The sequence below is a fragment of the Microtus pennsylvanicus genome, chromosome 20, assembly GCF_037038515.1.
Source record: "Microtus pennsylvanicus isolate mMicPen1 chromosome 20, mMicPen1.hap1, whole genome shotgun sequence".
NCBI lineage: Eukaryota > Metazoa > Chordata > Mammalia > Rodentia > Cricetidae > Microtus > Microtus pennsylvanicus.
The window spans coordinates 31,084,115-31,105,977 of NC_134598.1; the positions used below are offsets into that span (position 1 = coordinate 31,084,115).

The 21,863-nt window shown below is 42.4% G+C and overlaps 1 protein-coding gene across 1 annotated transcript in view; it reads left to right on the forward strand.

Moving 5' to 3' along the window:
• The window catches only part of Cfap54 (cilia and flagella associated protein 54), a 251,885-nt gene that overhangs the window by 103,669 nt on the left and 126,353 nt on the right, over positions 1–21,863 (forward strand). Inside the window, exons 33-39 of the mRNA XM_075954510.1 lie at positions 2,991–3,221; positions 4,830–4,972; positions 7,316–7,503; positions 8,817–9,044; positions 13,236–13,459; positions 13,559–13,694; positions 17,058–17,169. Of these exons, the coding sequence (XP_075810625.1) occupies positions 2,991–3,221; positions 4,830–4,972; positions 7,316–7,503; positions 8,817–9,044; positions 13,236–13,459; positions 13,559–13,694; positions 17,058–17,169 (1,262 nt within the window). The remainder of the gene's footprint in view (positions 1–2,990; positions 3,222–4,829; positions 4,973–7,315; positions 7,504–8,816; positions 9,045–13,235; positions 13,460–13,558; positions 13,695–17,057; positions 17,170–21,863) is intronic.

Here is a 21,863-nt window from a genome sequence, read left to right on the forward strand (position 1 = left end):
GTGCAATCTGTAGGACATGTGGCTATCACCACCATGGTAATAGGTCTCGTTGTTAGGGTGCAATTCAATATTAGGTTGCGCTCTCTACTTTGTGCACTTGTGAACTGGCTTGTCTGCACTGCAGGGTGTGCCCTGTCCTCCTGCTCACTTCCTGGACTCTTGTCTTCTAGTGGAGGTCCTGTAGGCTCTCTTTAGCTCTTGAGGAGAACTGCCCCCCTATACAATGACAGGATTCATTTTGTTTTGACAACAACACTTGAAATTTTCAGAATAATCATTTAAAAGATTTATGGTTTTGGTAGAAAAAGTAACCTATTACAACAACAGAAAGCCCAGAAGCCTTGACTTAAAGGACCTTTGTTAACCAAAATTCATATATTCAGAACTGAACAATAATGTCAAGTGTGTGTATCAGAGGGAAGTGTAGGTAGAGGTTATGACAGTAGGAAGGTGTCCAAGAGAGGAGAAGGGGGGGCTTATAGGAAGAGGGTGGGGAGGGTGTTGGGCACATATAATATAAAAGTAGAAAAGGGAATTACTGGGGTTGAAGGGTACAGTGGGGGGGCAGGGAGTGTGGGGAAAGAGGCAGGTATGAGATGGCAACCGATACCAAGTATGTATAAAAATGCAGAAAGGAAAACGATTGTTGTAATTTAAAAAATGCATTCGTTCCTTCTTCATTCTGCAGCTATCTGATAATTCTAATATTTGTCTTCCTCCCTCTGTTTATTCCTCCTTTCCCTATTATTTGTGTGTGTGTGTGTGTGTTTGTGTGTGTGTGCACGTGTGTGTGTTGATTCAGATTCAGAACATATCTTAGGGAGCACAAACTCTCCATTATCAACACTGCAGCTTGAAACAGGATAGCCTGGAGGCCTTAATGAACAGAGATAGTAGGTCTGGCTGACCCCTAGGCATCTAGAGCAGGTGCAAAGAGAAAACAGTAATTTCTAATAGATTCACAGGTGATGGTGATTTTGCTGGTCTTGATTAGAGGGACTGTTATAGGGCAGGATATTTTGACCTGCCCTGGTTGGACCTGATTTCTGTCTGTCTGTCTGTCTGTCTGTCTGTCTGTCTGTCTGTCTGTTTATCCATCCATCTACCTACATACCTGTTTACCATCTATCTGTCTCTCTGTCTGTCTCCCTGCCTGCCTATCTATCTATCTATCTATCTATCTATCTATCTATCTATCTATCTATCTATCTATCCATCCATCCATCCATCCATCCATCCACCCACCCACCCACCCACCCACCCACCCACCCACCCACCCACCCACCCATCTATCTATCTATCTATCTATCTATCTATCTATCTATCTATCTATCTATCTATCTAATCCATCCATCTACCTACATACCTATCTACCATCTATCTATCTGTCTGCCTCCTTGCATGCCTATCTATCTATCTATCTATCATCTATCTATCTATCTACCTATCTATCTATCTATCTATCTATCTATCTATCTATCATCTAGTGTGTGTGTGTGTATCTGTGTATGTGTGTATTTGTTAACCTTTTAAATGTATGTCACAAAGAATGGTGCTGACCAATGGGACAAGGTTATTAGTTGCTGTACAAAACAGACTGCTTTGAAAAAACAAAGTGATGCCCATGAACAACTAGTTATAAACACAGTTAAGCTACTTGGATAGCTTTTTTTGGGTGTGTGTACATGAGATATTTTGTCCTGATCCTTCATTAGAGGGTCAGAGGTTGACATTGAGGGTCTTCCTCAATTGCTCTTTACTTCAGTTTTTGAGTCACAGTCTCACTGGGTTTGGAGCTTGCTGATTAGCTAGACTGGTTGGCTGTCACCAGCTCCCATGTTGGAATTACAGCTGTGCGCCACCACAGTCATCTTTCAGTGTGGATTCTGGGAATCCAGACTCATGCCTTTGTGACTGCATAGCAAACAGTTTACCAGGTGATCTATAGGAATGATCTTTGAAAAGATTAAATGTATGCTATCTTTTAAAAATTTGAACTGTCAGGCTGGAGAGGAGGCTCAGTGCTTAAGAGCACTGACTGCTCTTCCGGAGAACCTGTCTCACAGTGTTTGTTATTCTAGTTCCAGGGGACCTGAAACCCATGACAAAACACCAATGCACATACAATAAAAATAAACAAATTAAAAAACTTGAACCATTATAATGCTTTGAAGGCAGAGGCAGGAGGGTGGAGACGTCAAAGCCAGCCTGGGCTACATAGTGAGATCCACTATCTGAAATCAAAATCAGACTCAATTATGAACTATTAAATACAGGTTAGATATTTTACCCTCTTAGTGTATTGAATTTGTTCATTTTGGAGGTTATTCCTTCTACATTTGATTGAAATTTTATTTCCTGTAGAGTCTAACTAATGTTAGGCAAAATCTTGCTCCATTGTTTTTGCCCCTTAAGGACGGATGTAGAGAAATGAAGTTGTTGTTTATATTGAAAAAAAAAAAACCTGATCAATAGGAACATTGCATAGCTGTGTAATCCCAGTGGCCTTTTGATTATGGAAAAACAAAGCCCTTGTTTGAACTGAAATGTAAGAGACTCTTGAAGGCAATTAAGTAGTGTCCCTGTAACCCTGTGCCTCCTTGCAGCCTTTCTTCCACACTATTTTCTATTTTGAGAACTGAGGAAATGATAAATGAGTCAAAAATTTGCACAAGGGTAATCAAGTGATGCCATGGTATATTCTGTACAAATTGGAACCCTCCTTCTTCCTTTTCCTCCTCCTTCTTTTTTTAATTTTTATTTTTTTAAAAGTTTTTTTGAGACAGGGTTTTTGAGCCTTGTCTGTCCTGTAACTTGCTCTGTTGGCCAGGCTGGCCTTGAACTCAGACAGCACCTGCCTCTGCTGCCCAAGTGCTAGGATTAAAAGTGTGTGACACCACCTCCCAGCTGGAATAATTTTTCTTTATTTAGTGTTTATTTAAAAATTTTTAATTTTTTGTATAACCCAAACCATCTTTTTCCCTTGGCAGAAACAAAAGAATGGATGTTAAAAAAATGGCATACCGAAGCCTGACAGAGAACTTGAATCCCATAATATTAAATTATGTTAAAAGAAAGCGGTTTCACCAAATACTTCTTGAAGAGCTCCCTTGGAGAGCACAGATGAACCTATATCTGGCTAGCGCACACTTCAACTTGTTTTTACTGAAGCTTGCCGAGCGCACGAAGATGAGGATCAGCTCTTCGCATTCTAATGTCAGGTATGGAATGATACTGGGAAGTCCACCCCGTCATGAACAGGAACTATGCACTTGAATGCCCGAGGTGTCAGTTTAGCAATGTTTCCAGGACGGTGTACTGTATTTTCCATTTTATTATAATGGTTTCTTTGCCAAACAAATGCTCAGTCATGGCTCATGTGGTGCTAATTTGCCAACCTGGATGCTGATGGATGGCAAGGTTTAGAAGTAACCAGCCAGAGAAGTAGGCATTCTTGGTAGTTGGAATAGCAAATCGTCTGACGAGAATCTAGGGCATCTCAAAGAGGTGGTGAGAAATAGGAATGTCAGTGGGTACCAAGCCATGAAGGGTTTTCAGTTTGTGTTCATTTGAGCTTTGTGTCTCATATGGCAGGAGATTATTAAGGATTTTTGACAAGGAGTGTTCTTGGCTACACACGAAATGGGTTGGCTGGAGGAAAGACTGGAGAGTGGATGCGAACTAAGAAGGTTGTTTATTTCAGTAATCCAGTGAGGCAAAGAAATGCAGGCTCGAATCACAAATGAACTTGGTCCCTTCTTTGGTTTCTCCAGAAGTTCGGTTAGAACCCTTGGAAGACTAACCTTCGCAAAATCGCTACATTCAAGTGGTCAGCCAGCTGGGCATGATGGCTACAGTTATAGTACTGGGGCTAGGGAGGGAGGATGGCAATAGCCTAGGCCACAGAGTGAGTCCAGGGTCAAAGAAGCGATCGTAGGCTTGGTAGCACGGCCCATGGCAGTAGAGAGACAGGGTTGCTTGGTATCCTCTGCATACCGAGATGGCTTCTTCAAGTTTCCTTATCATGTCACCAACTTTGCCTGATGGCAGCACAAGAAAACAGTCAGTGGTCAAAGTTAGGCTGGGGGTGATTTGCTGCTGCCAGCTTTGATTTTATTACCATTATTAGTGGGTGCTTGGCATTTATATTTGTAAGATTGCATAGTGCTCAGACTTTGTTGATGTATTTATTGTGCTAGACAGTGTTGATGTATTTGTTGCCTGTATATAGTCATTGTACTTATTGTATATAGTTTTCTTATATTAGTTAAAGCCTTTTTATTTTAGACAAAAGGGGGGGAAAAGAAACATGGTTATGGTCATATTCTAAGCAGGAGGTATCTTCACTGAATTGTACTTAAATTGTGTGATTTTATTATTTTAGTAGTCTTTATTTATTGCACTGGTAACGATTAAAGCCAGGGCGTTATACTTATTAGGCAACTGGTCTACCACAGAGCTGGCGCTCCAGCCCAACATAAATTATTGCTGTTGAACTCAAAACGAGTAGAGACCTTATTCTCATCTTCAAGAATCCTTTTAGGGAATGGTACAGTAAGTGCCTAACAATATACTTACATTATATAATCTCAACAGTGTGTGGTAAGGTGCTGAGGGCTGATTACCTGCCAAGAGAATGTATGGTCTAAAATCATAACTACTAACGGTTTAAAAATAAAAACTGGCTGTATTTAAGAGAGTTTAGTTTTGGTTAACTGCTTATGTTGTTTTTCATCATATATATTAATTTATATACGACATTATATATATTTATATATTATGTATATTATTTATATAGAGATACAATTTATTTTTGGCTCCCTTTTCAGTTTCCGATCATGTGACCCTAATCTCTTCTCACTGTACCATTGTGGAATAATATTACCAACCACAAAGCTGACTGTAGACAGCTACCAAGCAATGCTGGATGTCCTGATGGCCTCTAAAAACAAGAAGACCAACCAATCCACAGGTAAAGAAAGTGTGCTTATTGACAGCTGTATTAATTGCCTCTAAGTTTTTATTCACTAACACAAATATAAGAATATCACACATACACACACACACACACACACACACACACACACACACACACGTGCTTGTGGAAAGAGAGATATACATGTCATTTCCAAAAGCCCAGCAGTTTAGCTGTGTTGGTGAGTTTTGGTAATCACTTTGTGTGACTTTAACAAGTTAATCACTTTGCGCGACTTTAACAAGTAAGTATTTAATGTTCCACCATAAATCATTTTGAACACTCGGCAAATATAATTCTCTTTTGCTAAGTATTGACAGACTCTGGCTGCTCAAGCTAGAGAAAGACTTGCTAGCAGGTATTATATCTTAGTGAAAGTCACTTTTCAAATAGATTCTATCAGTGGCCTGATATTGACAGGCACAAATACAGTCTTGGTAGCTGATTTTGTACTTGAGACAGTCCACTGTTGCCCTACAGGCTCCCATTTGTACCTTCTGTGAAAGTCCACTTCAAGGCAAATGAAATAATATTCTGCTTGCAGGACAGGAAGACCTGTTATAGGGTCTGGGTGGTGGAGACGTAACAGGCATAGAGGTCTTCCTATCTGGATGCTGCACTGACTCTTGCCTATCAAATTTGGTTAATTTTAAACCCTTGTCTGTAAAGATGATAGAGCCTGGAATACTATTTTTAACCAGCAGGTTTTTCTATCTTGACTTCTACCTATTTCACAAATAAAAACGTGTTTCTAGTATCTTGATACTATTAAAAATTCATGTATGCATATTTTCATTCTGGCATTAAAATATTTTATGTGTATTTTGGCTGCATGTATGGATGTGCACTGTGTGTACGTATAATGCCAGTGGAGGCCCAAAGAGGGGATTGTATCCCCCGGGACTGGAGTGGCAGGTGATTGTAGACCTCCATGTGAGGCCCAAAGAGGGGATTGCATCCCCCGGGACTGGAGTAGCAGGTGATTGTAGACCTCCATGTGAGGCCCAAAGAGGGGATTACATCCCCCGGGACTGGAGTGGCAGGTGATTGTAGACCTCCATGTGAGGCCCAAAGAGGGGATTACATCCCCCGGGACTGGGGTGGCAGGTGATTGTAGACCTCTATGTGGGGCTAAATATTGAGCCCAGGTTCTCTGGAAGAGGAGTTAGTGCGCCTGACCTCTGAGCCCTCTCTCAGATCCTTTAATGCTGTCGTTTAAACATGGTGGACTTTCTTGCTGAGCAGGGTTCTCAGTAGCTAGTTAAATTGCCTTGGTAGTATTGGTTCCCAGTGAGGTATTCAACGTGCTTTGGATTCTTCTAGGTGCAGATCTGTACCCATATATCATATAATGTATGAAATTCCAGGGACATAACATCTGATTTATTTATTTATTATAAATCAATCAACATATATGCCTTGTCTCTAGCTTCAACCCACTGTGATATTGGAGAAATGGTGTGGGAGGTCCTTCTGTCTCTGTGTTGCTTTTATTGGTTAATGAATAAAGAACTGCTTTGAGCCTATGGCAGGGGAGAACAGAACTAGGCGGGGAAAGCTAGGCTGTATGCTGGGAGAAAGGGCGGAGTTAGAGAAATGCCATGTAGCTCCCCCCCAGAGACAGATACCAGACCTTTAGCTGGTAAACCACAGTCTCGTGGCCTTACACAGATGAATAGAAATGGGTTAAATTAATATGTAAGAGTTAGCCAATAAGAAGCTAGAGCTAAGGGGTCTAGCAGTGATTTAATTAATACCGTTCCTGTGTGATTATTTCGGGGCTGAGCGGCTGGGCACCAACAAACATCCCCCTCCTTACAACAGAGACAGGACATTAGAGTTGAACTGTTTAGTGACCATATGGGAGAGGAGATAAGTGGCAGGTCAAACGCTTCTGGATTGATTGATGTCACCTCAGCAGAGGAATGAGTGGCCAGGGTGCTACTCTCTCAAGAGCGCACAGGTCCTGGGGATGACTGGGAAGACTGAAGGACATTGACCTCTGTCACAATGCTTCCTAACCCCTGTTCACACCTTTCATTGCCTTGCTCCCTTTGCCCCCAACTTAGCCCAAAGTGTTCTTCTCTGCTTCGCCACAGGGGGGTAGCCATGCCTGCTGACCTCAAACTGATAAGTGCCCCTTTCTCTAGAAACCTCCCCTGGTTGGTTGTGTCTCTGATTGTCCCATTCCTTCTCCAAATTTATGTGACATGGTCATGTGTTACCATTACACAACATACGCAGTCTGTGTTGGAATGTAATGAGGGTTTTATGCTTTGTATCTTTTTTTCCCCTGGGTAATGTTTTTTGACAGCATTGTGATTAATTTTTGGAATGCAGATATTGAAGATTTTTCTGCGCTTTGGAATTCAAAAAGTGAAGAGAATGTTTCCAAGATAAAAACAAATACAGTTTCTGAATCAGAATCTGAAGTTGGCATTTGTATTAATGCCAGAGAGAAGGATCGAGCCCTGAACTGGGGACTGGATCATTTTATGAAAATCTTCTCGTGTTCCAGGAGAGCAATGGTAATGCAGTCCTTTCCTTCTTCCTCCAGTGCGCCAGACGTGAGGTTCACCTATAAACCTGGATGTGTGAGATGCGTTCACTTACTGCATGCAGATAGGTTTTGCCTCAGCCAGTTTTGAGGTTTGCTGGCTATGTGTTGTCTGGCTGTGTGGGTCATCTTTTTAGCTGTCACCTTTGCACCCAGAACCCCCTTGGTGACCCTTGTTGCCCCGAGGATCCTGTGATGATGTGTGTGCCTTGACTGCTTTCCTGCAACAAGCTGGAAGTGGGATTCTTTTGTGATAATATTGGGCGTGTCTCCAGTGTTGCTGTGACTAGTGGGGTGCCGTAACCTCTTTCCTCTAGCGCAAGGGAAGATTAATGATGCAGGCTGTGAAAACTCTGCTCTTGTCTTAACTTCCTGAAACCTCCTAATTTTATCAGCCATTTATGTGCATTTATGTCAATACTTATCTCTCTCTCTCTCTCTCTCTCTCTCTCTCTCTCTCTCTCTCTCTCTCTCTCGTGTGTGTGTGTGTGAGTGTGTGTATGTGGTATATGTGCACACGTGGGTGCTGGCTTGTGTGTACAGAGGCCAGGTGAGGACATTTGCTCTCCTGCACGATTCTGTCATCAGTGCTTTATGCTGTCATAGAATCTCTCACTAAACCTTGAGCAAGCCCCAGTGATCCTCCTGCCTCTGGCAACCCCACCAGTACCCCAGTGCTATGGTTACAGGTACAGTCTACATATTGCTGTGGCCATGCCTGGCTCTTTATGTGGGTCCTAGAGATTTGAACACAGGTCCTCAGGCTTACACAGAAATCATTCTTACCTCCTGATCCATCTCTGCAGCCATCACTTGCACCTTAACTGCTGAGTCACCTCTGCCACTCCTGCTTTATTTAAAATAAAATAGATTTCCCCCTGAAATCCCATGCTTGTGTATCTTCCTACTGTTGGACTTCTCTTGTAAACTTGAGCAGCAGGAAGGTAGACCAGTTGCCCTTGCTCACTGCTGTATCCACAGCACCTATAGTAATGGGATTTGGGGATTCTGGCTATGAATTTGCAAAGCTTACTTTTTTGCTTAGTGGATTGAGGACCATGGGAAAGTTAGCTCAGGCTGGAGCACTAGCATATGCATGCCTCCCTGGTTGATGGACTCAGACCAGCTCATGTCATAGTGCTGAGAATGGGAGCGGCACGTAACAGATGGTTTTAGTTATTTTTTTTAAATCATTAACATATATGTTTGCAGATAAAAAGTCAAATTTCCCAGACATCTATAATGCTTGAAACTCTGTGGTACTGATTGTGATGTTTGTCTTAGGTTCTTGCTTATCGTGGTGGCTATTGGACTTTACTGCAAAACTGCTGTAGGGCATTCTGGAACTTTGTCCGGGAGCTGCAGATACTCCTGAAGCAGGCCTTGGACAACCACAAAACCTTTCCGATTAGCCAGGATGGCTTTCTCTGCATCTGCGTGCTGCCGTTCCACCTGGGTGCAGAGCTCCTTATTGACATGTTAATAAAGCTGCAGAGCACCAATTCCATCAAGGTGAGGGCACTTGGGTAATTATTTTTATTGTATCCAATTAAAAATATCTTTTATCGCGAAGCTTGGGATAAGTAGAAATTGATATTTTTCTTGTGTTCCCATTTGGTTTGTCTGTTTTTCATTTGCTTCTCATTATAATTTTGTTCACAGCACATAACTTGCATTAATGTTAATTAAAAATACCTTAGCCTGAAAATCCAGTTTGTTTGAAGGGAAGAGAAAGAAATCCTTACTGAATTTCATCTCCTATATGAATTGACTTAGGTGTATTTAATCCATGCAGAAGCCAAGCCTCTCAGGTTACCCCTCTCCCAGTGGTCTATCTGGCCCTATTCTATTTCTCCAGGTGCTAAGACTTGTCTCTGCTGAAAATCTATCACACCATTATTAGATTATGGAAATAAAATAAAAACAATATAACATGTGAAACCATAAACATATTGAAAATTAGCAAATTCCTAATCACATTGAGATATAACATTATAACACTTTGAGGGAAAGTATCTAATAACAATATCATGAAAGACAAAGCTTGTAAATAAGATTAAACTATTTATACTGAGGGTTCCAATATGAACTTTAAGTGAGGTATGATCATTTAAGAATGTATGCTGTAATCCATGGTGTAGATGATAGCAACAAAAAAAGATAGCTGAGAAGCTAATAAAGTAAGACTAAATAATAATCAACCCAGAAGGATGAGAGAAAGAGCAGAGGCCAAAACATACAAAGGACAAATTGAAAACCAAATATTGTCGTGGTTTGAATGAAAATGGCCCAATGGGTTCATAGGGAGTGGCACTATTTGAAAGGATTAGGAGGCGTGGTCTTGTTGGAAGAGGTGTGTCACTGGGAATTGGCTTTGAGGTTTTAAAAAGCTCATTCCAAGTCCAGAGTTTTGCTCTTTCTGCTGCCTGCAGATCCAGATGTAGAACTGTCAGCTCCTTCACCAGCACCATGTCTGCCATGCTGATAAAGAACTAAACCTCTGAAACTGTAAGCAAGTCCCTGCGATGATGTGCTTTCCTTTATATGAGTTGTCATGGTCATGGGGTTTCTTCACAGCAATAGAACACTGACTAAGACAACTATTAAAACTAACTCAGACATAGCCATACCTATATTAAATGTAAGTTGGCTAAACAGCATAATTAAAAGGCACAGATTGTTTGGGTAGAAAAAAGACACATCTGTTTCTTCATAAGAGAAACAGTCTGAACATTAAGAAGCATAACACACAGAGATTGAGGCCCGTGCACAGGTCTGAGCCGGGTGGGGTCCTAGAGCTGAAAGGAGAAGGGAAGAGAGGCCCCCATCCCTAACCAACCCAGAAGCTATCTCTAGTTGATAGCCACTTGCAGATAAATTTTAGTTTCCTTCCAGGAAATCTCAATGTGGAAACAAACTCCTCTTAAGGCTAGGTAGGCTGCATGCCAGCATTAGATAATCAACTGAAAACCAACTCAGTGGCATCTTTGGAGGTGCTTTGTCTCACAATGTCATGCTAGGTTTTTTCCTATTTTTCATTTTATTTAATCATTTTAAATGCTTATATATTTATACATATTTTGTGTATTATACACAGTAATACATATTTATTCTCTCCTTTTTGACCCTTATGTGTCCTTTGAATATATAGAATGACTTATAGTTTAAAGAGCTTCCTGAGTGTGTGAATCAGTGAATCTCTATTTCTTGTGCCTTCTCTTGGACCTTTTCCTTTCTGTTTGTTTGTTTTGTCCAATTTTATTGTGTTACTTTTTGTCTTATCTTTTTATATTTTATTATTATCCTTTATAACCTTTTTTTTTAAATGAGAGACAGAAAAGGGGTGGATCTGGAAGGGAGAGGAGGGGAGGAACTGGGAGGAGTTGAGGGAAGGGAAATGTCAATAATCAAGATATAGTATGTAAGAAAAATATCTATTTTCAATAAAAGGAAAAAATATCTGATAAAGATTCAGGTGCTTTATAACACTAATACTGCCTGAAAAAAAAAGACAATAAAAACATGGGAAGAGATATATCATTGAAAATACCAGCATGAAAGGATGAATAAATCACATTGGAAACGTTATGGCATTGAAATAGGAAAGGAAACAAAAGTACAAATGTGTAATTTCACAATATTTCAAGGCTTAGTTAAGCTTTAGTTAGTAGGATTCTAAACAGCAAATAGACGATCAGGAGAATTTAGAGACAGCTTATGACTTTGGAAAGATGGTTCAGTGGGCAAAGTGCTTGTCATGCAAGTGTGAAGACTGGCGTTCAGATCCCCAGGGCCAGGGAAAAGCCAAGCAATCCAATGCCTAGAAAGTGAACAAGGGAATCCCTGAAGCAAGCCAGGTGGCTGGGCTAGCTGAATGGCAAGCTCTGTCTCAGTGTCTAGGGTGCAGAGAGAATAAGGCGACCACTCAGTCTCAACCACTGCACATACAAACGGGGCTTCCAGGACCCACCACCCGACTGAAGTTCGTTCAAGCCAAAAGACCCGGGAGACCATGGTATTGGCATGAAGAAGGCAGCCTGTCAATGGGACAGATGGAGACTCTGAAGGCAGACCACACAAGCTTGGAAAGATGACAAGGTAGGCAGTGGAACTGAAAGGGACCCTAAGGAAGTGGCAGCAGCAGGCACCCAGAATGTGGACCAGGGCCCTGTGGGGTTATCCTGCCTCTGATCACTGTTGAGGGGAACCTGAATGCAGGTATTTAGGTAGAAAATGAAGAAAGGCTGTTGGACTTACAGGATCAAGATTTGTCAGTTCATGGGGGAATGGGTTAAGTGGAGGAAGAGTGACTTGGAGTATACCAGTCAGAAAAACTCCCAAACTAATCAGATCAAGCCTTCAGACCTCACAGTTGCCACAAATGTAGCTGACAGAGGAACATTCCAGAGAAAGCCTTAGGAATGCAATCAACAGCATCAATCAAGCCCTAGGGAGCTCTCCAGGAAGCGACATGCTTTCATCAACAACAAAATGAAAATTTAAAAAGGGAGATGAAATCATCGATTAAAAAGGACTCTAGCCATACCCAGCTTGCAGTGTTTGAGCCTTGTGCAGGTCTCATTTTAAGAAATGGGAACGTTTTCAGTGTGGTTATTGAAGGGGGATTTTCAGGGATTTGCTGGGTTTTTTTTATGTGTATGATGCTGTCTCTCTCTGTGTGTGATGCGCATACATGCATGTGTGTTTGCAGGTGTGTGAGTGCCACAGCGTGCATCAGGAGGTGGGAGGACAAAGTCCCTCACACGCTGATCCCTGTTGCTGCCTTTGAGCCAAGGTCTCTTTGCTGTTTTGCTTTCGGGCTGTGTATGCCAGGCTAGCTGGCCCACAAGCTTCCACACCACCTCTCCTCTTGTCCTGGAGCACAGATTCCGCTGTCCCTGGTGTTTATGTGGGTTCTGTGGATTCAGACTCATGTCTTCATTCTCTGGGGGAGGGAGGGGGTTGTGCACTTTTGCCCACTGCACCATCTCCATGGGGAGCAAGTCCTTAAGCAGCACCCCTCCCAAGGCCTCTGCATCAGCTCCTACCCTGTTTGAGTTCATGTTCTTGCTTCTTTCAGCAATGAACAGTGATGTGGCTTGCTTTTGGTTATGGTGTTTCATCACAGCAACAGTAACCCCCAACTAAGACACCTCCATAAAATTGACTTTTATATTAAGGAATTGGGCTTAGTATTCTACATGCTAGTTAATGGTCCCAACATACCAGGAAAGATTATTATTTGTGCAAACTAAGTGGTTTTTTCCTGAAAGCTTTATCATATTGGCTTAATCCTTTCTTAAATCAAATGTTAATACATGCCAAGAACAGACCTCCACCACTGCTGTCTAATAAATATTAGTCTAATAAATATTAGCTGTCACTAAATAAGTTAAAAACGTGAAAAGGTTAAAATCAGGCAAAATTACAATCTTATCTGCACTGTCACATTTCACATAATCAGAGCCACACATGTGTGGTGGCTGCACTAGATCACAGCGCACACAAATCCAGCACATGCCCATCGTCACTGAAGACGGATCACACAGCGCCATCTCCCATTGCGAAGCTGTGATTCCCGTTGCGTGAATTTTTTTTTTTTTGTGCTCAGTTCCTTTCGTGTTGCATTACCACATTTGTTTACCAGAGGAATATGTAGTGAGACCTTAAGTTGGGCAACTTATCTCCATGTGCTTCCTGCAGCCAGTCGAAAAGAAAGGCGACTTCTGTGTTCCCGGCTGCTACGGGAACATCAAATACGATAACGGGGGTTCCAGCCTGATTTTCGAGCATCCTTTGGATGACGTCAATGTGGTCGATTTGAAATGGATCTGTGACTTTGTGTTAAAGTCTCTGGAGGTTCTGTACCAAGTAGAGAAGTGGGAGATGCTGGTGTCTCTTGCCATTCAGTTCAACATCGTTTCACAGTATGTCCAGCCCCAAAGGCAACCACAGTTACAGACTTCTTTGGGGGGTGGTCTTTTAGCTCAAGTTAACTTTTCAATGTGTTCTTTACCGCGACCCAGTGAGCGGTATACAGAGCAAGTGACCCCGCTGTTGGTGTATGCACAGCGCCAGTTGCTCCTGAGGATACAGACATTCAATGGCCCCGATGTCGCTCAACAGGCTTGTGCCAGATACGAGGCTGACAACAGAGAGAAGGTGAGCCGGGCTGTTTTTCAAGCAGCTGCCACACATATAAAAGGGAAGGATTTGGGAGCCAAATTAGCAGGATTTTCACGTTGGGCATTCTCCATCCAGATTCACAAACATTATTGACAGCTTGCCCTTGCTCAGCACTTCCCAGATACAGTAAAGCAGAAGCTAAGGCCTTCTGCTAAGATCCGCAGGTCCAGGTCGGGGCTGCCACACTCATTAGAAGCAATGGGAACAGTGCCTAGATCCCGCAGTCGTTCTCAGGGGCCTGGTTAGTGTTTGAATTCCTTTTCAAATAAAGAAGTTACTTTTAGGACAAAGGAAAATGTTTTCATTTTTACCATGACTTATTTTTGTACTTATACCAACTCATGAAATTTAATTTTAATATGTACTTTAAATGGAGCACTAGGCCCACAAAAGTGAAACTGTCCAAGGCTTGTGGAAACCTTGGTAATCTTGACAGAGATGGAGGAAGAGAGATGCAAATTTTCCAGTTGACTAATTCATTGCACAAATGTGAGTTTGTGACCCGCTCTGAGTCTGGCTTCCCAAAGGCCCTGAAGTGTTGTAGAATATGATTTTAAGATGTGTTACATTTGTTTCTGCTCTGGAATGTTTGTTCAATGATGCAAAGATGTGTTGCGTTCTTTTATGTTGCGTTTGTTTAACTCCGTGAAGCTGTGTTACTTTGCCTGACTAAAACACCTGATGGTCCTAATAAAGAGAGGAATGGCCAAGAGCGAGGCAGGAGCAAGGATAGGTGGGGCTGGCAGGTAGAGAGGATAAACAGAAGGAGAAAAAGAGAAAAAAGGAGGAGGATGTCAGGAGCCATCCATCCATCCATCCAGCCAGCCAGCCAGCCATGGAGTAAAAGTGAAAGTCATATTACAGAAATAAGAAAAGAAAAAAAAGCCCAGAGGCAAAAGGTAGATGGGATAATTTAAGAAAAACTGACTAGAAACAAGCCAACTGAGGCCTGTCATTCATAAGGAAGAATAAGACTCCGTGCGATTGATTTTGGAGCTGGGTGGCACTCCCCACAAAGCCAGAAGAGTCAAACAACTGGCAGCTCTAACCAGTGGGCCTGTCTCCAGTCCCTCCTCCTGCACCAGAGTGTGGGATTTCTCCTTTTCTCACAGTTCTTCATGGCCGAGGGCCTGATCTCCCGTACACTCTTTTTAGTGGTCAGGAGTCAGTCCCTGTTCTGTTTTGCAGAGAGGAGAGCAATTGTAGGCTCCGCTGCTGTCTGGTACGTGGAGTCCTGGAGATCAGTGGCTGGTCACGGACTTTTCCTGATGAGGCCAGGCCCACCAAGGACAGTCACTCTAGCTTAACGTTAGCTAAGCAGAGACCTTAGTTTCTGAAGACTCCTGTGATGGTCTTATTTAGATTAGCACTTGGTTGAAGAATCAGAATGAAGTGTGGATATGCTACCAACTGGATACCTCCCTGCCCTTCCTCCCTAAGGGTGAGCCCTAAGCAGCTGTTCCACACCGTGCCTGCGTCAGCTGACCACAAACAAGCCTGTGCTCCCAAGACCTTGTTGGTTGATGGCAGCCCTGTTCTAACTGCTCATGCCGGATACCTGGGTGTGGCCTCTGACTGTCTCTTGTGCTCACACCGGCTTCAAATTGATTTCCAAATCCTGATCTCAAAATGCAATCAGAATCTAAGCAGTTCTTAGCACCGACCATCTTCTGATCCAACTGCTGGTGTATTTGCCCGAGTTGGTGACTTTGTAATTATCCTGTACCCTGTCTCGAGCCTGTAGTCTGCTTCCAGTGCAGCAGATGAAACAGCCCTTTGAAAATCCAAATCAGATTGCAATCCTACTTGGGCCTCCCACCAGATTTAGAATAAAGTAAGCTTTGTCATGGCTGTAGTATGCTTATTCTATATAGTTTATGTCTTTGTTATTGGCTAGCACTTGGTACCTTCCCAGCGGGTATTTGTTGCTTGTCTTGGACAAGCTCTCATATAGCTCAGGAATGACCCATACTTGTCATATAGTAGAGGATGACCTTGAACTCCTGAGCCTCTAGCTACTCCTGGGATTGTCGGCCTGTGCCACCACACCCAGCTCTCCTGCAAATCTTTAAACTTTATTTTTATTTGGCTATCTGTGAGACAGGGTCTATACAGCTGCGGCTGGCTTGGAACTCATTGTGCAGACTAGGTCGGCCTTGACTTTAGAGCAGTCCTTCAGGGTCTGCCTCTTGAGTGTTGGGATTACAGAGGCCTTAGACCATACCCATCTGTCACTGCAGGTGTTAACTATGTTATCCTTGAGACTTCTCACCTCAGGGTCATTGCATCTGTTATTACTTTTGTGTGGTGTGAGCTTCCTTCCACACGCCCACACTGATTTCCCTTCCCCTTTCATACTCTTGGCTGAACCTTCCCTTCTCTCTCGTATTTAAAACCATGTGTCTGTTTGCGCCATTCCTCCATAGCAGCTAAAACTCTTTACCATGCTACCTTATGTATCTCAGCATTGTGTTTCTTCTTGGAACCCACTGAAATATCGTCCTTCGGAATAGAAATTTTTGTTTGTTTTGTTCTCTGCCACTACGTCATCCCTTCAGTATGAAACAGCGTGTGACACACTGGAGTTCAATAAAGATTTATTTAAAGGAACTGGGGAAAGGATGGAGCATCCTGGTGTGCTTTGTTAAACTGCAGGAAAGAGTTTGCATCTTGTCAGCCTGTTTTCATCTCATTATGGAAAGGCCTCAAGGGACAACAAAGAAGCATTTTCACCAGACTCAACCGAGAGGCAGCTGTGCCTTGAGTGATTGGTTGGGGTTAGACCAAGGGCTGTGAGGAGAGACAGGGAGGGAACAGGGTCTTGGACTCTTTAAAAGAATTTTCTTTCATCTAAACACTTCTCTGTTTTCACATATTTTATAATTTGAGAACTCAAACATCTGTTCAAGAATTTGTCCAAATAGTATAGAAGCAATTAGTTTAGAAAAACTTCATCAGGGAAGTTAAAATTGCATTAATTATGAGTAGGCTGGAACTAAATCTGCCTTTGGAAAATAAGCCTGTATTTGAAATGTGCTTGAATTCACATAATGGAATATATATTTAGATCAGCGAATTTATAGACTATCAGAAAATCATATTCTAATTGCTGCATATAATTTCCCCAATGTTCTCCCAGCTGTGCTGTGTACAAGAGAAATATGAAAAAAATTATATAGCCGTGTTTTCCCCCAAATCCTCATGGCTGAGTGCTGCTCCACCAGCTTTTACTTGTAGGACTGTTTCACATCTATTTCGGCAGAGACCGAGACAAACATTTCAAGTCAGCCAGACTTTACACTACGCATGCCTAAGTGCCTCTGTCCTCATCTTTTTAAGATAACCTGCCGGAACTTCATTGGGAAGCAGCTCACGATCGACCCTGCTTCCCCCAAGACCCTGGCAGACCTAGAAGGCAGCTCTGACATGCTGAAGACGCTCATCCTTTCAGGTTAGACCCGGTTTGAACTGGGACCTCAGCTTTCTTTAAGGTTCACCGTCGTGTCCCACAGGGTGAGCCAAATCTATTTTTCAGGTTTACTTGGAAATAAATCATTTGATACTTATCATTTTATATTGCTGTAAATGTCCTGCACAGATGATTAAACACTTTTATAAGTTTAAAAACTTTATAAGCTGAAATGAGATGGAAGGAAAAGGAGAATTGAGGAGAAAAGTCTACTTTATGCATTTTTCTGTCTTTCCCTTCGGGGGAACTCATTTTTTAAGTTTTTTTTTTTTCCTGTTTGGCTTACTGATTTGATTCTGAAAGTAGCTTAGCTTCCATTTCCTTCCTCAGTGTACAGGGTCCTACTGACTGTGCCGTGGTTAGTCAGCGTAGTCTGAGAGCTCGGGAGGGCTCTGGCATGCCTTGACTTACTTGCGTTTAGCTGAAGAGGCTTCCAGAACGTTTCTGCCAGGGCAGCTTCTAGAAATGAGGCAACAGAATAAGATGAAAATAGAGGGGCTGAAGAGGTGGCTCATCCGTTAGGAGAGCTCGTGTGGTTCCAGAGGCCATGCGATCGGTTCCCAGCACCCACATTGTGTCACACATAACTGCCCGCGATTCCAGCTCCAGGCAGCCCAGCTACAACATCTGGTGGCAATGCTTTCAGTTCTTCACAGCAGATACTGTGATGCCACAGAGCCTAGAAACACTCGGTGTTCTCATTACTTAACAGCATCCTATTCGTCTGTCAACTATTTAATAATGCATTTGTAATTTGGCATCATCTCAGCAGGATTTGAAGACGTGAGATTAACTCATTTTTATAGGTTATTCTTGTATGAATGAGTAGCTTACCTGCTCAGTAAGCTCTATCTGGGAGATAACCTTTTATTGAAAATTTTTTTTTGCATTTCTGAGAAAAATTTTATTGGCCTTTTGGATAAAATTTATTTGCCAGGAAAGATGATCCCATCATACTTCTGCTGGAACCAGCGCATGGCTTCCTCTTTGCTGATTCTGTGTTTGGCCCCAATGCAGCCTGTCCTGCGCTTCTTGTCTGCGATGCTGAAACCTGGCCTGCCCAGCACCACATAGAAGTCCAGGCCGTAGATCCCAATGCTTGGGTCATATTTGATGCCCAGGTCAATGTGTTCTTGAATCCCAAAGCCGAAGTTCCCAGTATCTGAGAAGTTATTTTTCTGAAACTTTTTTACATCCAGTGCAGGACCTCTATCTTGAGTCTTGATCTGATTGGATATTTAAGTTCTCTTCTAGGGCTAGTCAGTCCTTAGGTGTGCTGGAATTTTCAGCCCTTGGCAGGTGCGTTTCACTCATATCTTTGGGCATTGGGGTGGGTGGGTGTGATCAACCTTGTGGAAAGCAGTCTTCCTCTCTAGGTTCCTCTTTGGTAGACCCAACACTTGGGTCTGATTAGCATTTCCTTGCTACGTGGCTACAGTCAAATGCACAGTAGCCCACCTTGTACCTGACCCTTCCTCCTTATTGACTTCTAACTATTGAAATACTATTACTGACTTTGAAATACTTTCTGGAATGATCAATGGAAAATTTCAGAGTGCAATCCTCTTGATAGAGGCCCATGGGGGTCAGCCTGGAGCTCACGATGTTTCTGTTCTTTGATTGTTGTATCTCATGGAGACAGAGATAGCTACAGCACCAGAACCCTAATTAGGTCACAAGGGAAAAAGTTGTGCTAAAACTCTGAAGAAAGGAAAAGGGAAATAAAAAAGAAAGAAAAACAGTTTAGGAGAATACAAAGAGACTTCAACTATCAATAGAGGTCCCATAAAGACACACGAGCAACAGGGTGGTCTCATTCAGATCACTTATTTTAAATACATTTTTAAGGTTTAGCCCGGAATGGCAGTTGCGTGAGAGCCAACTTCATGGTCTGTTCGGTTGTATTTCTCCAGTGCCTGACATGGTGCCCAGTGCACAGCAGCGCTCCGTATACAGCCATATGACACCTCATGACAGGGATACACTGGGAGAAGGGAGTGGCTGGGCAGTTTCGTTGCTGTGCCAACAGTAAACAAAGATGCCTAGTGCCATCAGGTGATGGGAGCTTGTGGGACGACCATCCTGTTGAAAAGTGTTGTGATATGTTACAAGCCTGTTTTAAAAACTGAGTAAGTAGCAGTGGCGATGGGAGTCTCCATATAGCAAATGCTTGCCCTATAACAGATACCTTTCCAGACACTTCGACACGCAGGTTAAGGCAGTAACTCTCCGAGGTGAATGCTATCAACACATTTTAATGGATATTTTAAAACTAAGCCTAGAGAGAGTAACTCTCATATTATTTTGTTTATTTTAAAAATTAAAATTTACATCACTTCCCTTCCAACTCCTTCTCTATTCCCCTCTCCTAAGTTTATGACATTTTCCTTTAATTATTATTGTTATACATACACATACATATATAAATGAATAAATATATAAATACAACCCATTGAGTCTTTTGGTATTGCTTGTATAGTATTATATGTTCTTAGGGCTGATGGGGGGATTAGTCCTAGGGACGACTCAGTCCCCCCCATCTCAACTGTCACTAATTTTCTATTGCTCGTCATCAATGGATGGAGTCCATCCATTTGTAATGTTAATTGCTGTTGGAGTTGCTCAGGTCTTGTTGCTATTTCATGGGTGGGTCTCTCACTAATATGTGAATATTCTTTTAGCTTTCTTCCTTTCTCTTGGATCATATGGGCCAAATGCTTCTGACCCTTCAAAATTCGTGTGCTGAAATTGTAGTTCCAATGTGATATTAGAATGGGGCCTTTAAGAGATGAGTAAGTCGTGAGGGTAGACTCCTCATGAGTGGGATTGTGTTCTTTGAAGGAAGCAGAGGAAAGTGTTTTAGGCCTCCTTTTGTGGTGTGGAAAGGGTGCCATTTGAAGGTAGCTGTCCGCAATCAGAAGTTAGGGTCCTCACCAGAACCTGAGCATGTTAGCACCTTGGTCTAAGATTCCCAACTTCCCCATCTGTGAAAGGGAAGTTTCTTTTGCTTATAAGCCATGCAGTCTATGGCAGCCAGACTTTACTGAGGCATTTGTTTTTCTTCTTTCTCTGATCTCAGTCTCCAAGCAGAAGAAGATAAAACTAGAAGCTAGTGAATTCTTTTTTTTGGTTTTTTGAGACAGGGTTTCTCTGTGGTTTTGGAGCCTGTCCTGGAATTAGCTCTTGTAGACCAGGCTGGTTTTGAACTCACAGAGATCCGCCTGCCTCTGCCTCCCGAGTGCTGGGATTAAAGGCGTGTGCCACCACCGTCCAGCTAATGAATTCTTGCAAGGGAAAAAAAATCACTAACAATCTACAAACTTGAGGGTGTTGTAAATAAGGGTATGGTGTTAGAGGTGGGATATGAGGAACACGGGGTGTTTTGAAGAGAATACAGAAGTGGGAACCTGAGGCAAGGAAATTGAGATTAGCTTACAAAAGAGATTATTTATAAAACATGCCCAAGCCATTCAGCTTTGAAGACCCGCGGTCATTTATTTGTTGACAGAATTCTTTGAAGCTGTATCATGTAATAGGTTGCAGTTACTAGAGATGTAGTACTGGACTAAAGGGACAAAGACTTTGTCTTCAATGAACTTCATCCTAGTGGAGAAATCCAATAAGCAAGTAAGAGACGGCATGTCAGAAGATCACAGTGGTGTGTGGACAGTCGGGAAATGCTTCCATTCTTAAGTAGGGTGATAATTAAAGACCTCGCTGAGAAGTTAACCACTAAGCAATAACCTCAAAAAAATTTAGAAGCAAGACAGGACATTGGAGAGAAGAATGTTTTAGATCTAATTGAGCCAGTTGTGTTAAGTCCTGGACAGGAAGCATGGCAGGTGTAGAAGGGAGTGGAGGGTAGAATAGTAGGAAGCAGGCAGAGTCAGTTCCCATAAGGTCAGATAGGTTGTTAATAGGAAGCTGAATGGCCAACAGCCAGGCAGGAGAGAATAGGCAGGATTTCTGGGGAGAAAGAAAGTGCTCTGGGAAGAAGAGAGACAAGAGACACCAGCAAGATATGGAGCAAGTCACACATATGGTAGAGGTGTGGTAACTGAGCCATATGGCAAAATGTAGATTAATAGAAGCAGGTTAATAAACTTCTAAGAGCTAATTGGGAAAAAGCCAAGCTAAAGGTCAAACTTTCATAATTAAGTCTCTGTGTTGTAATTGGGAAGTTGGCAGTCCAACAAAGGAAAGTCTACTGCATTTGAGAAAGCTTGCTGCAGTGGTGGGGCCTATGGTGGGCGTGGCTAGGGTAGAAAGGGGAAAGCCAATTCATAGGTCATTGCTTTAATTCCAAAGGAGGTAGCAAGGCCCAGACATGGTGGAAGAGGAGAGGAGTCCTTGAGAGAATGAGGACTTTATGTATTTTCTGACAGGCAGTTCTCTTATGACTTGCTATGGATTTGATTTGGGATCTGAAAGAGCTAAAGACGATTCTGCCTTTTGGCTGCACATCTATAAAAATGGAGACGTTTTCTACTGAGATGGGAAAGATGGAATGGAGTAGATGAGTATGTGAGTCAGTGTGTGTGTGTGTGTGTGTGTGTGTGTGTGTGTGTGTGTATGCATGTGTGTGTTTGAGGAAGTCAGCTGGGATCATGTCAGCTGGGGACATGTTAGGATTGAGTTGTTGCACTTACAACAATGTGGACCTTTAGATAGATGTG